General features: G+C 42.7%; 1 protein-coding gene across 3 annotated transcripts in view; it reads right to left on the bottom strand.

The window, feature by feature from the left end:
* Nucleotides 1-4,296: 4,296 nt before the first annotated feature.
* SHLD1 (shieldin complex subunit 1) overlaps nt 4,297-16,358 on the bottom strand; it is a 113,426-nt gene continuing 101,364 nt past the window's right edge. For 2 of the 3 annotated variants that reach the window (XM_025400739.1, XM_025400737.1), the window contains one exon: nt 4,297-5,706. In XM_025400739.1, coding sequence (XP_025256524.1) covers nt 5,267-5,706 — 440 coding nt within the window. In that variant the 3' untranslated portion in view covers nt 4,297-5,266. The remainder of the gene's footprint in view (nt 5,707-16,358) is intronic. The other variant, XM_025400740.1, reaches the window with a different exon arrangement.

The following is a 16,358-nucleotide window of genomic DNA, read 5'->3' as shown; positions in this document are numbered from 1 at the left end:
TCGTCATCTGGATGTGATAACTTGTTAACATTTTGTCATATCTGCTTTATCTTGTTTCTGTTGAAATATATTTAAAGTAATTTACAGATGTTATTTTGCTCTAAATATTTCAGTATACATTTCTAAGAAATAAGGATATCTTCTCACAAAACCACAATGCTATTATCACATATTTATGATATCTTTCACTCTAAATTTCACATTTGGCCAGGTGCAGTGGCTCAGACCTATAATCCCAACACTTGGGAGGCTGAGGCAGGAGAATCACTTGAGCCCAGGAGTTCAAGACCAGCCTGAGCAACACAGTGAAACCCTGATCTATTTAAAAAAATAAGTCTAAAATTTTTATGTAGTTAAAACTGTTGGCCGGGCACAGTGGCTCACGCTTGTGCAACCCCAGCATGTTGGGAGGTCGAGGCGGGTGAATCACCTGAGGTCAGGAGTTCAAGACCAGCCTGACCAATATGAGGAAACCCTGTCTCTACTAAAAAAAAAAAAAAAAAAAAAAAGCAAAAATTAGCCAGATGTGGTGGTATGCGCCTGTAATCCCGACTACTCAGGAGGCTGAGACAGGAGAATCAATTGAACCTGGGGAGGCAGAGGTTGCAGTGAGCTGAGATCTCACCACTGCACTCCAGCCTGGGCAGCAAGAGCGAAACTCCTTCTCAAAAAACAAAAAACTGTCAATCTTTTATTATTTTGCATTGCCATCTGTTTTAGGAAGGCCTTTCTCATGCAGGGCTATAAAAACACTTAGGTATATTGTTATCTGTAACTTTTATGGTGTTTTTTACTTTTACATATATATTCTTAACCACCTGTTCATGTCCTTTGTCAATGTTTCCATTAGTTGTTTTTCTAATAATTTGTACAACTTGTTTCTTGAAAAAGTTCTCTCTGTTAGATGTGTTCTAAGTATTTTTCCTAGTTTTGATCTTGCATATGGCTAGGCAGTCATTTTCATCAAATTTGTCCTTTATGATTTTTAGGTTTTGTGTCAGTCTTAGAAAAATCTTCCCTGTTCCAATGTATCTATACATAAATATCTCCATTTATATATCCGTATCACCTGTGTTTTATTCTAGCATTTTTGTGATTTTTATCTTATTTTGAGTCTTTAATCCATCTAATATTCATTTTGATATGAAAAATAAGGTGGGGAATCCAGCTTTTTTCACTCTCCCTCCCCCAATGCGGGGAGCCAGTGTCTAAGAGCAATTGCTAAAACCTCTACCTTTTCCTTATGGGTTTGCAATGTCACCTTCGCCATATACTCAATTTCCATAGGCATTTATATCTATTTATGGACTATATGCTTTTCTTTTGATTTGTCTATGCCTTTTTTGCTGCTTTAATTACTATAGAAATAAAAATGTTTTCACATTTGAGAACACTACTTCCTTCTTTTAAATTTTTTGGCTATTCATGCATGTTTAGCTTTTTAAAAGAATTTGCTTTATGGTTCCAGGGTAAAGAGAGGCAAAGGTAGATATGGATTGACCAGAAGGAAGTTTCTTGCAGTATTCCAGGAGAGCAATGGTGGAGACTAATGGGGTATGATGGATCACCTATCCCACTTGATGTGGTTTGGCTGTGTATCCACTCACATCTCATCTTGAATTGTGGCTCCCATAATTCCCATGTGTCATGGGAGGATCCATGTGGGAGGTAATTGAATCACAGGGATGGGTCTTTCTCATGCTGTTCTCATGATAGTGAATAAGTCTCGCAAGATCTGATGGTTTTGTAAAGGTGAGTTCCTACACAAGCTCTCTTGCCTGCCACCATGTAAGACGTGACTTTGCTTCTCATTTGTTTTCAGCCATGATTATGAGGCCTCCCAGTCATGTGGAACTGTGAGTCAATTAAACATCTTTCCTTTATAAATTGCCCAGTCTCGGGTATGTCTTTATAAGCAACATGAGAACAGATTAATACACCACTTAATTCCAAACCTCAGTCATTTTCAGGTATACCACTTTTATACATTTGGACATATATGTTACCTGCACTATTATTAATTTTTAAATTAATTCAGTCCAGTTTTAAATTTCAAATACTTGTATTAGATTTGTTCTATGCAATACATCTGAAAGCATGGACCAGATGTAGTAGTTCTATTTTTCTAACATTTTAAACTGAATAGATCACCAATTAAAATAAACATTGTTTTTCCTTGTAGTATCTAAAACTATTTGTGCTACCAGCAGTTTGAGAAACACTGGTCAGAGCAAACTGTTCTCATCAGTTCTCTACTTAAAAGGGGTTCTGGGCTGGTTGGTAATGTCTGTTGCTTGATCAGGATGCTGGCTACACAGGTCGGTTGTTTGTGAAAATCATCAAGGTGTTCACTTGTATGATATATGCATGTTTCTGTGTAATTATTATTATCCAATAAAAAGTTTTAAAAGCTTTAAAAAGCTAAAAAAACTGGCCGGGCACAGTGGCTCACACCTGTAATCCTAGCACTTCGGGAGGCCGATGTGGGAGGACTGCTTGAGGTCAAGAACTCAAGATCAACCTGGCCACCATAGCAAGATCCCATCTCTATTTTTTAAAATAAATTATTTAAAAATAAAAAAAGTATAGCTCTATTGTTTTGTGCTAATTACTGGTAATAAGATTTGTTACATGGGCTCTTACATAGGTTATGCAAAGAAATAGGCTAATGAAATGAGAAATAGCACACTAATTTAAGACATTGGTAGCAGTTCTCTTCTTTAGGGTTCTGATGTTTCTGCACTCTTAGTTCTGATGTCTCACAAAGACCTGAAAAGGGCCCCAGGTCTGAAACAGACCACAGATGATATCACAGGCCAGTCATGACATTCATGAGATGGTATAATGTTGGTGAATTTATCTGTAGGGCAGAATTAGACAATAATGCCAAAGGCCAAAGCCTCAATATCCTTATCTGTTAGTCTTTATTAAAGGTTCACAGAAATAAATGGAAAATGCCATCCTAACCTCACAGAGATCAAATTAAGCAGTGAGTTTGCAGGGAATCAAATATCTTGTATTGACCTGTCACAAACACTTATTCAGACGCAAGTAAACACATACCACACTCTTTTTAAACCTAAGGTGATTCTGGCTTTGAGACTTCTAAATTCTCTACTTTTGGGGTTAAACTCTCACTGGGCACCCTTGGCACACATATTAATAAAGGTTACGAAATGTTTGACACTAAAATCTCATTGCCAAATAGAAGCTGCTGCTTCCCAACATGAAGATTCAAACGGCTTGTATTTTTTGTCCTTTTAAAAACAACATAAAATAATCCAGTTTCCTCCTGCAGGTAGCCATGGAGACTAAGTGCAAACATTGCAGTGACTGAGTCATACTAAAAGTGATAGCATTCATCAAGGACATCTATTAATATGCTTCTCATTAAAAAACAATAAAGCTAACTACCTTAAAATTTAATTGTCAGGTTTTCAAGTATAAGTCCCCTTGGCTTCATGATTATTTGAGGGCCAGTTGAATAGGAAACGCCCACGGAGAAAGAAGCAGATGATTGCTTGTCAGAGGAAAACCTGAAGTCTTGTTTCCTCCAGTGTCTCTCAAAGACCTATTCATTTCCTGTTTCTACCATTTGGGTCTCCTTCCGGGGGATGCCCCTACGCTTCAATCTGGAGCACTGTTTCTTACACTGAATCTTCCCAGCACTGGAAGTCTGAGTGTGAGTGTGTCATTCCTAACCTTTAAAAGGCTTCTCTCTCCATTCAGGAGTCCCCGGGAGACCTTCCTGAGATGGCACACTCACTCTCAATGTATACTTTTAGGCCAACCCATTCGCATAATCTGCTTTCTGGAAAGCTTTTGGAATCTTAGGCCAATTAAATTGCACCTCAAGTGTCTCAAAATCTAATTGCTCAGGGTTGCTAGTTTCTTTTGTTGTTTCCCCCCACCCAAAAGCAATATAACCCTTTCTACCAATGCAATTTGCTGAAAGCACTGCTGAGGTAGGGATTAGCATGAGGCTTCCAATTGCAGCTTCAGAGATCCCGGTGCCAGGTGATGTAATTCTACCAACTGAGTCTCAAATGGGGGTTCAGGACATGACCTGCAGAGTGGAGCATCTGCCAGTGCAAACCTGCACTGGCTATTTAAAGAGCTCCCTGGTGAGGAAGGGCTCAGGCCTGGAGGACAGGGACAAGGTGGCCAAGAAGTCCTGCTCTGGACAAGCCTTTGCAAATGGAGCTCAGGGTATTGGAGGCAAGGACAGGGCAAGGGTGAGGGGCCAATCGTTCACAAGGCGACAGAGGGTGCAGGCAGGCAGAATACAAGAGGAAGTAGGGCCCCACCTGGGCAAAGGATTATTTATTCTCTTCAACTACAACTTGACAAGGCCACATGGCATCAGCCTAGCATATCATAATAGTGCTTACATATACTGTGGTGGGTGGTGCACGTTTGTTATCTTCTCACCTTTCACATTTGCAATCTAAGAGACAAAGAGATTTTTTTTTAAATTGTGAATTTTAGCTGTTATTTTAGATTGTCCAAATGTTCCCTCCACACCCAGTTAGTATGATAAAACACGGATTTCTAGCTTTGGAGAGGAGGCAAGGGTGTGATCAAGATGTGATATGCTTTTCTAAACTGTATTTCAATCTTTATATTATTTTAGGACATGTATTCTCACTTACATGGTCTCAGTTTCACAACTTGATATAATTTCTTATACCTGATTCAGTGTAGAGCTTTGTATCCTTCTAAAACCTCATCTCACAGAAGCATGTTCTCTCAGGTTGAATTCTCCCAGAAGTAGACTCTGAGTCAAGGATTCAGATATAAGAGGTTTATTCAGGAAAGGCTCCCAGAGACACCAGTAAATAAATGGGAGGAGGATAGGGAAAGGGATTAAGCCCAGCAAGGGTGTGATTTCATGTAATGTCCCAGCCTCAGGCTGATCTCAAGGAAAGGGAGCTCTAGAGCATAAATTATGCCTCAGAGAATGTCCTTCCTTGAGGCAAGGGAGCTGGGCTTTTGACTCATAGCCCAGTCAGTCAGTGGCCTTGGCCAAGGGGAGTGGGGGGTGGGGTGACCATGGGGACAGAGAACTCCCAGACCCTGCTGGCTCTCCATATGGGCTGACTGGCTCCAATACCAGGTCACAGGTGCCAGCCTTTAATCACAAAGCACTTAATTGGGATTGGGCACACAGAGCTGGCCAGAGACCCTAGGGGATCTGGGTGGCCACCAACAGTGCTGGCCATGGTGCAGCACCTCCATTACTAGCCTGCACACTGCCCGGCACCAGTTACAGGTCTTTCATTACATTCTGCTGCAAGAGGAAATGAATAATATCTTTTGACAGTCCTGGGTTTGGCTTTTCATCATTCAAAGATGTACTTCCTTCCTCCAGTGGGTAGAAATGGGTGTCCTTGGAATGCCTCTGTAAGACTGAGCAGCCGTCCCGGTTGAAGATGACCCGGGCCATTTGAAAACTGCGGAGAGCATACTTTTGGCTCTCCTGGCCTCTTAGTTGAGTGATTTTCTGAGACAGGCACTTGCAGACAGACGCAGAGACTGGGTTCGCAGAGCCTGGCTGTGGATGGCCAAACATTTCATAGAATCTATCCAGGGATTTCCGAAGCTCATCATCCTCTTCCTTCTCTGACTGGCCTTTCACAGCAGGGTCAAGCCAGAAGTTCTCGGAGGTCCAGGAGTTATTTTGTTCTGTATTTAGGTTACTGGTATCTGCAAGACAAAACATATTCCAATACTCAAACACACAATCAAAAATATCAGAAAGCAAGCCAGGAGCAGATGATGTCTATTTTCAGTTCCACATGCTTACTGCTCCTGAGTAACTGGCAATGGGAAGAATCAGCTGATTTCAAAACCTGTTCTCACCATCCGGAGGTTATGCCACTTGCTTGCTCGCAACAAGAACATATTACTTGTGTGGACCAAGGATTGTTAGCCCGATGTCCCTGTATAGAAATTCAGGGTGCTGGTGAACTTGGATGGAAAAAATATACAAATGTATGTAGTTACTTTCACTAACCACAACCTGAAATGAAGCATTTCCTCCCATGATGAATGTAGGCAGCAAATCACAGTATTAATAGTAGTACCTGTAACTTTGTCACCAATAGATCTCAGCTGTTACAGGAAAAACTTGGGACTGTAGTGCCCACGCCCAAACTGGGAAGGTGCTGAAAGACCAAAGAATAACATGGACAAGTCCAGCTTGATGAGTAGATGAGTTTATTAGGACTTATAAACAGGGCACTCCTGGATGGCAGCAGGATAGCTCCAGAGATCCGTGCGTGTGCACGATGGGACTGTTTTCCTTGGTAGGTTCTCAGATTCTCTCCGGGATATCTGAGTTTTCAAGGACGCCTACTCCTCAGCTGGGCACCATGGCCTTGGTTCACTGCCCAGCCTTCAGGGTTCAAGCAGCAGACATATACTCTTAAGTAACCTGGTGGGGGATCCGTCACACTACAAAAACTATTTTCATATTATATAGTATGTCGAAGGTGTTTAAAAATATTTACACTATCACTATGCTATGGACTGAATTGTGTCCCCACAAAATTCACGTGTTGAAGCTGTAACCCCTACCATGACTATATTTGGAGAGAGGGCTTTTTAGGAGGTAATTAAAGTTAAATGAGGCCTATAGGTAGGATCCTAATCTGATAGGATTGGTAACCTTATAAAAGGAGGAAGGGAGGAGGAGATTTCTTTTTTATTTCTATTTGCAAGCACTAAGGAAGAGCCATGTGAGCACACAGTGAGAAGGTGGCTGTCTGCAAGCCAGGAAAGGAGCCCTCACCAGAAGCTGACCATGACAAACCCTGATATAAGCTTTTGGACCTCCTGCTCTTGGACCTCCATGACAGACCCTGATATAAGCTTTTATGCATCACTAGCTTTGACATTTCCCTGCCCCTACGAACTCAATCAGTAGCTATAATACACATATCTGTACTTGCCAATGCTGAAGGAAGGTGCATGGTGCAGTGGGTGGAGCTTTAGGAAAGTAGGTAGGATTTTGGTTTGGGTGCTAATTTTGCTACTAGCTGGAAATGATACCTTGGACAAGTCATACAACCTTTCTGGGCTCCAACTTTCTGAACTTTAAAATGAGGATTTCACTAAAAAATCTTTCTTCTAGAATGTCTATGGTAATATAAAGATCAGAGAAATAGATTATCCGAAAGTATCAGCACATTCTAAAAGAATATGGACATGTATTCTTTGAGTCACATGCAGGCCTACACATGGACAAGCATTCAACCATTCAACACATATTTACAGAAAGCTGATATTAACGCAACTCATTACAAGTTGTTGAAGATATACAGATGGATGCCGAAGACCATGTCCCTCATCTAAGGTACTTGGAACCTAAGTAGGAAGAAGAGACATTGTTACAGACATTACACAACTGAAATACAGTCACAGCATGTACATAGATATGAAATGATGTAGTGACATTAACTGGGACACTGTGGACTCAGTGGAGACATGCAGTGCAAGGGTACCAGAATGAGTGCATGCTCCCTGTTCGGAGGTGTCCTGCAATCTTATTCTGAAAGGACCATGGCAATAGAGAAGCAGGGTTGATGAACACAGGCCAAGTGGCAAGAAGAAATAGAAACTAAATTTCTCCATGGCTGCTTCCAGTTCTCCTCCTCTGCCAGCTGGCCTTTCTTCAGCAGCCTGAGACCCAGCCTAGAGGTTCAAGGAAAGAGAGAACTCTGAGTGGCCAGGGGGGACCCAAAACAGAGACTACACTTTGTAAAGAATTCGATAGCAGGGGTAGTATTCCGCTACACTAGTTTCCAGAAAGCTTAAAGCTATGTCCCAGGCCCCTCTTTTTTTTTTTTTTTTTTTTTTTTTAAGGAATAGTAAAGAAACTTTTCTTGACCTTGCTATGCCCAGAGCTTCTGCCCAAGTTCTTCCCAACAACCGTATCACTAGACTGAAGCCTCCAGGATGGGTGGAAGGGGAGGGAGGCAGATGCTGGTCTCTTTCCGGTCCTGATGGCATAGAAGCAGCAGGAGAGGAGTTCTTGGCCTGTTCTCTTTAGAACTGCTAAGTTTGTGAAAACCAAGGAAGGACTGAGCTACTGTCCCAGACTGAAGTAGGCTAAAAACAGCCATGACAGCCAAACGCAAAAAAAATTTTTTTAAACTGCATCTTTTCATTGTAAAGCACATTACTGGGGCAACTGGAGAGCTGTGAATGGGGTCTAAGGATTAGACGGTAGTAACACATCACTGTTAATTTCTTGGTTTTGATGATTTTATTGTATTTTAGAAGAGAATGTCCTTGTTTGTAGAAAAATCAGGAGTGGTGGCCTTCAGGTGAGCAAATCTCAAATAATTCATGAAAAGGGGCTCTTTGTCTTAAAAAATTGTTGTAAAAAAATTAAAACAAACCTCTGTGGGGACAGATGTTAAAACTTCCTTTGGTGGCCTACTTTAATATCAAGCAACCAAATAAGAAGCCTTAGCTCGGGTAGTTGCCTAACAAATCATGTTGCTATTAGAAAGCTGAAGGGAGAAGGATAGGGAATGGGGTCCCGTGATGGCAGGATGACGGGTCCCTTCCTCCCTTCCTCCCTTCTTCCCCGTAGATGACCTTGTCCTGGGTAGGGGTTGGGGGGTAGTGGCTGGAAGACAGAAACTGGGAAGGGCCAATGGGGTGGGTGGGAGAGAGCAGGGGATCCCCGCAGCAACACTGGGAAAGTTGAACCCCCGAAACTGTCCACTTATACAGAAAACGCCAAGCAACATGGCACATACTTGTGAAGTAAATGGTCTTAAGTAACTCCATTACTTACTTAATGACTTACTAAGTAAGCCATTACTTAAATGACCATTAAGTAAATGGTCAGTGTGCTTTGATATGCAGGATTTTAAATTTTCATCTGTGTTTCATTTAATTTTAAAATTTTGAAATCCAGTGTCCACAAAAGAGCCTAAAAGCTACCTGTCTCCTATATTTTTCATGCACATGTCAGGCAGTCTGCCAGAGAAACAACGCTTCCCCTTCAGAAGACCAATGACATACAGGTTGAGTCATTTACTATGTCAGCTCTTTTGAACACTGACTGAAGTCCATTTCAGTCTTTGATTTCCTTTTAAAATTTGCTTTACTACCAACTATAAAGCCTCCTCTCTAATCATGAGGCTGTTGTAGCTTTTTGGATGTCACCTTTTCTTTGCCAGCAAATAGAGCTAATTGCTCTTCCTTTCCTGATGTGCCCATGTGTGGAAAGAAAGATGGGTACTAGTCAGTTCCTGCTCAGTGATGCATCCTCACAGCTACATTCAAACCCCACCTTCTTCTCTCTGTTGGTGCATTCCAACCTTGCAGAGCTGTCAAAGGGGGATAGCAGTGTCTTCAGGGAGAGTCTAGGGATGCTTTTGTGTCAGGGATTGCAAAGTGCTACTTGCATTTAGTGAGTGGGGTCAAGGATGTAAACATTCCACAGTGCACAGGACAAAGAATGGTCCTTCTCTCAAATACCAATAATGTCCCCCCACCCCTCTTCCCTCCCCTGGCTCAAAGCATGGATCTTGAAAGGAGTGGGAACTCAATGTTGAATCCTGCTGCACTATAATATTTGATTTGCCTTGAGCTCCCTAAGAGATTTTGCTGTTCCCATTCCCTGCACAGCACCCTTCTTGCTGGTACCTATTCGAGTTACGCATTTACCCTTCTCAAACCTTGAGATGGCTTTTTTACCCCACAATGGTTGAGGGGAAAAACCACTGGCCCTGGTCCTAATAATTCCAGTATTATTTAAATTGAATGGAACTTCCCTTTTTATTTCAATATATTTTCCATCATGAGTAGGATTTCTTTAGAAATTAGAAGAAGAAAAAGAGGAGGGCAGGGCTTGGTATCACAATGCTTTTGCATGCATCCAATTGTTAAATTTTCTCTTTGCCAACAAGAAAATAGATAACATATACACACTTCAGATTCCTTTTGAGGTGAAGTCTTACTCTGTTACCCAAGATGGAGTGCAGTGGCATGATCTCAACTCACTGCAGCCTCTACCTCCTGGGCTCAAATGATCTTGTCACCTCAGCCTCCTGAGTAGCTGGGACCACAGGTGCATGCCACTATGCCTGGCTAATTTTTTGTATTTTTGGTAGAGATGGGGTTTTGCCATGTTGGTCAGGCTGGTCTCGAACTCCTGGCCTCCAGTGATTTGCCCACCTTGGCCTCCCAAAGTGCTAGGATTATAGGCATGAGCCACCACGCTCAGCCTGATACTTGAGATTGTTATACACCTAAAAATATTTTTACATCTTTAGGAGTTGTAGGTGCTTATTTGAATTCAGAAGACAGTCAACTGGCATGGAGCACTTGAGATTAATGGTTGTGTTCTGCGAGAGACGCCATTAGCCTTTGGAAACCCAGATATCTAATGAGGGATTCTTCCAGAGAACTTTCCATGGCTATTTCTGTGGTTCATAAATGCACAGCAGGGTTTCATCTCTGTGAAACATTTTTGCTTTCAACTGTAACAGATTTCTACTAAATAGATTTGATACTTAGAATTCTGCCTTCTGCATGCATCTGAATCAATAGCCACCCACCCACGCTGCTTGATTTGTCCAGAGTTTCTTTTACTAGCAACTGCTGATTAAGAGGCCATATGTATGGTTTTAAGGATATTACAGAGCTGAAAGGAATCCAAGGCTTTTTTTTGTTTTGTTTTGTTTTGTTTTGAGACGGAATCTCACTCTGTCGCCTAGGCTGGAGTGCAGTGGTGCGATCTTGGCTCACTGCAACCTCTGCCTCCGGGGTTCAAGCGATTCTCCTGCCTCAGCCTCCTGGCTAGCTGGGACTACAGGCGCCTGCCACCAAGCCTGGCTAATTTTTTGTATTTTCAGTAGAGACGGGGTTTCACTGTGTTAGCCAGGATGGTCTCGATCTCATGACCTTGTGATCCACCTGCCTTGGCCTCCCAAAGTGTTAGAATTACAGGCGTGAGCCAGGGCACCTGGATTTTTATTTTATTTTTTAATTTTTTTTTAGATAGGGTTTTGCTCGTTGCCCCCAGGTTGGAGTGCCATGGCGCAACCAGAACTCACCGCCTGAGCCCGCCTCCTGGGCTCAGGCGGTCCTCCCACCTCAGTCTAGAGTAGCTGGGTCTACAGGTGCACGCCACCACATCCGGCTAACTTTTTTGTATTTTTTGTGGAGAGGGTTTCGCCACGTTGCCCAGGCTGGTCTGGTCTCGAACTCCTTAGCTCAAGTAATCTGCCCGCCTCAGCCTCCTGAAGTGCTGGGATTATAGGTGTGAGACACAGCACCTGGCCAAGACTTAAGTTTTTAAAAATGAAAAAGTATCAGGATTTAAGGAAAGAAGGAGTATGTGGCTTATTCGGTTTCCTTCTATGCTGCTTGGATGGGAAGCTGTCCCTTTTTCAGGGCCCTGCATGACACAATCCTAAATTCCCAGGCCCCGCTTCCTTGGTGGGTCTGTTGGAGGCTCCCTGGGCTTGTGTGGCTCTAAAAATAGTCATGAGTCCCCTTTAAACTAATGTTCATAATTGACTTATATGTTTAAAACATTTTAATTTGGCCGGGTGTGGTGGCTCAGCACTTTGGGAGGCCAAAGCGGGTGGATCACCTGAGGTCAGGAGTTAAGAGACCAGCCTGGCCAACATGGCGAAACCCTGTCTCTACTAAAAATACAAAAATCAGCTGGGTGTGGTGGTGGGCGCCTGTAGTCCCAGCTACTTGGGAGGCAGGAGAATCACTTGAACCCAGGAGGCAGAGGTTGCAGTGAGCCAAGATTGCACCACTGCACTCCAGCCTGGGTGACAGATGTCTCAAAAGAAACAAAACAAAAACAAAAAAACAAAACAAAACAAAACAAACAAAAACAAAAACAAAAAAAGCAAAAACAAACAAAACTTTAATTTACAAATTAAATTGCAAATGGGAACATAAGATTTGGTTTACACTTAGGTGAGTAGCAATACCAGTAAACTTAAATTACGTAACTTTTTGCAACCACAAATCCTGTAATACACTCTACTGGCATTATCAGTTGAACTGTAAATATAAAATGCTTTTTCCAATTAAAAAATAAAATTAAAAGAAAAATTTTCTTTAAATCCCAGGCATTTGAAAAGAACAAGGTGAACAGGAAGTAGCGGGGGATGTCCTGGTCATCAATGATCACTTATCAGCAACTCTTGATGCACTATTCATCTTATGACAGAAGTCAGACTTCAGAAGCCTCACCATGCCCTGGATAAGGTGGCTTCATGGGTGACACTACCATTTTAAGTATACGAGGGGCCACGGGCCATGGATCTGGGCTAGGCTGCATCTTCCTGCTCCACACCTCACTTTTTTCTCCTTCATTCCTTCTTCTACCCCTTCACTACAGCCACCCATTTCACTCTCCATGGAGGAAAGGAGGAGGGAACAGAATCATTGGGCAAACAAAATTCAGTCCCACCTCCAGCCCAGCCCTAAGGGCTGCATGTAAGTCTGACTAGCACCTACCACTCTGTCTGTTTCACTGCCTCCTTCATAAATCTGGCTTCTTTCCTGAGCCTTGAAACAAACTTCTCTTTAGAATCTTTGCACTTGCTGTTGCTCTGCCATCGAACATGCTTGCTCCACATATCACCTCCTCTAGGTCTCTGCTCAGATGTTACTTTCTCAGTGAGGGCTTCTCAGTCAGAATGGGCCAGGTTATGCTGCCTAACAAGTAAGCCCCAAATCTCAAGGGCATTAAACAGCAAAGGGTTACTTCTCAATACCCAGAGATCTGTGTCATACTACAAGTATACACATATATAAGTAGATCTGTTCATCCTCACCCTCACTCCAGAACCCAGACCAACAGAGCAGCTACTATCTCAACATTGCCTAGTGACTGTAGCAGAGGAAAGAGTATGGGGAAGCCAGCAGTGATTGGGAAAGCTCTATTACTTCTGTTCATATTTCACTGGCTAACGTGAAGTCATATGGCCAAGCCTGATTTCAAAAGGATGAGGATGAAAGATTATCCTGTAGGGAGAGGCAGAGAATATTGGTGAACAATAATTCAGTCTACCACACCTTTCCTGGGCACACTGTTTCAAATTGCATTTCTCATATTCACACTAGCCAAGAGTTAGAAGCAACCCAGCTATCAACAGATAAATGGATAAATAAAATGCGGTTGGCAGGCCAGGTGCGGTGGCTCATGTCTATAATCTCAGCACTTTGAGGGGCCAAGGAAAGTGGATCTCTTGAGCCCAGGAGTTCAAGACCAGCCTGGGCAACATGGTGAAACCCTGTATCTACTAAAAATATAAAAATTAGCCAGGCGTGGTGACATGCACCTGTAGTCCCAGTTACTCAGGTGGCTGAGGCACAAGAATCTCTTGAATGTGGGAGGTGGAGGTTGCTGTGAGCCAAGATCATCCCCCTGTACTCCAGCCTAGGTGACAGAGCGAGACTCTGTCTCAAAAATAAAATAAAATGTGTATGTAGGTGCACACAATGAAGTATTATTCAGCCTTAAAAAGAAAGGATACTCTGACACATGCTACAACATGAATGAACCCTGAGGACATTATGCTAAGTGAAATAAGTCAGTCACAATAGGAAAATACTGTATGATTCCACTTAGATGAGATACCTAAAGTGGTCAGATTCATAGAGACAGGGTTGGGTGCCGTGGCTCACACCTGTAATCCCAGCACTTTAGGAGGCCAAGGCAGGAGGATCACTTGAAGCCAGGAGTTTGAGACCAACCTGGGCAACATAGCAAGATCCTGCCTCTACAAAAAAAATAAAAAATTTAGCTGTCATGGTGGTGAATGCCTGTAGTCCTAGCTACTTGGGAGGCTGAGCTGGGAGGATCACTTGAGTCCAGGAAATCAAGGCAGCAATGGACTGTGATCACGCCACTGCCACTGGACTCCAGCCTGGGTGGCTGCACAAGACCTGTCTCTTAAAAAGAAAAAAAAAAAAGTCATAGAGACAGAAAGTAAAATGGTGGTTACCAGAAGCTGGGGAGAGGGGAAAAGGTGAAAATGCAGATTTAGTGTTTAATGGGTATAGAGTTTCAGTTTTACATGATGAGTTCTGGAGACTGGCTGACAACAATACAAATGAACTTAGTACTACAGAACTATATGCTTCAAAATGATTAAGACGTCACGTTATGTGCATTTCATCACAATTTTTAAAAATTACCTTTCTCCCACTCCCCTGAGTCTTGGCTATCGCGATCTCCCTTCCCTGCCTAATATTTCTCACAAAGCTAATATCTAGAGTCCCACTCATAGTTTGATTGCCTTTCTTGGGTTTCTGTGTTCTGTTAGTTTAGAAGCCTTAGTAACTTAAGGAGGAATGCTTCTACCAAGGAACGCAATTTTATCATAGCAGAAGTGGAGGCTGGGCACTGTGGCTCACACCCGTAATCCCAGAACTTTGGGAGGCCAAGGTGGACAATCACTTGAGCTCAGGAGTTTGAGACCAGCTTGGGCAACATGGTAAAACCCTGTCTCTATCAAAAAAATACCAAAAAATATAAGGCCGGGCACGGTGACTTGTGCCTGTAATCCCCACACTTTGGGAGGCCGAGGTGGGCAGATCACTGGAAGTCAGCAGTTTGACACAAGCCTGACCAACATGGTGAAACCCCGTCTCTACTAAAAATACAAAAATTAGCCGGGTGTGTTGGAATATGCCTGTAATCTCAGTTTCTTGGGAGGCTGAGGTAGGAGAATCGCTTGAACCCGGGAGGCAGAGGTTGCCGTGAGCTGAGATCACGCCATTGCAATACAGACTGGGTGACAGAGCCAGAACTTATCTCAAAAAAAAAAAAAAAAAAAAAGGAAGTAGAAGTGAAGACTTTGCTACTATGAACAGGCAAATAAAAGGAAATAAAAGGTGGTTGCAGTGCCGTGCCAGCTAGGGTGTTTATCAAAGATCACCCTGAGCAACAGAGGCAGGGGACATAGTCCAGGGAATCCCCAGGCAAACTTTCTGACACTAAGGGGCAGGTTAGTAGATGACAGCAGCCCAACCCTGGCCACACTACTGAGGGTATACTTTACATGAGTAATAAAAGTTTGGATCACTCTGCCACCTAAACAACCCAATCAGTCAAAGCTTTAGATTAAGGAAAAAACAGATAACCATGGCCTTGTGACTATTCTAATAAAAAGTCTTGAATGAAAAACAACAAACCTAATACCACCTAAATACACACACACACACGATTTGTTTATTATTTATTTATTTAGTTTTGAGATGGAGTCTCGCTCTGTTGTTTAGGCTGGAGTGCAGTGGCTCCATCTCAGCTTGCTGCAAGCTCCGCCTCCCAGGTTCACGCCATTCTCCTGCCTCAGCCTCCTGAGTAGCTGGGACTACAGGCGCCCAGCACCACACCTGGCTAATTTTTTGTATTTTTAGTAAAGACGGGGTTTCGCCATGTTGGCCAGGCTGGTCTCGAACTCCTGACCTCAAGTGATCCACCTGCCTCAGCCTCCCAAAGTGCTGGGATTACAGGCATGAGCCACTGTGCCCGGCCAATTTGTTTATTTTCTAACTTCTCCTACTCAAGGATTTTTGTCTCTCTTGTTACCTGCTGTTTCCCCAGGGCCTAACACAGTGTCTGGTATATTTGGCCTAACACAGATACCCAGCATATTAAAAAATTTGGATGTTTTTATTTGATGAGTTTTATTTTCATAGGCATAATAAACCTCTAATACACAATAGACCTCTTTCCTGTATGTTTAATAATTCCAGAGCCCAGGAACTTGGTACATTTGTGGAATGAATAAACAAATGAATGAATGAAACAAAGGTTAACCACTTCCGAATGAGAGAAACATAAGCAACAAAAGTTAAAAGTATGAGTAGCCAAACTCCTCTCTAGTCCCAACACACATACTACTCGGGGATATTTCCTAAAGACTGACATAGTTCAAGGATTAAAAAAAAGAACTTTATAATAGCAATAAAAGTAAGGAAGTCTACACAGTCTAACGAAAGTGATTTGAGGCCAAATGCAGTGGTTCACACCTATAATCCCAGCAGTTTGGGAGGCTGAGGCACGCAGATTACTTGAGATCAGGAGTTAGAGACTAGCCTGGCCAACATGGAAAAACCCCATCTCTACTAAAAATACAAAAGTTAGCTGGGCATGGTGGCATATACCTGTAATCCCAGCTACTCAGGAGGCTGAGGCAGGATACTCTCTTTAACCCAGGAGGTGGAGCTTGCAGATCACACCCCTGCACTCCAGCCTGGGTAGGGCAATACTCTGTCTCAAAAACAAAAGAAAGAAAGAAAGAAAGAAGGAAGGAAGGAAGGAAGGGAGGGAGGGAGGAAGGAGAGAGAGAGAGAGA

The sequence above is a fragment of the Theropithecus gelada genome, chromosome 10, assembly GCF_003255815.1.
Source record: "Theropithecus gelada isolate Dixy chromosome 10, Tgel_1.0, whole genome shotgun sequence".
NCBI classification, from domain to species: domain Eukaryota; kingdom Metazoa; phylum Chordata; class Mammalia; order Primates; family Cercopithecidae; genus Theropithecus; species Theropithecus gelada.
Note: the sequence above shows the minus strand (reverse complement) of the source record. Positions and strands in the feature narration are given on the sequence as shown.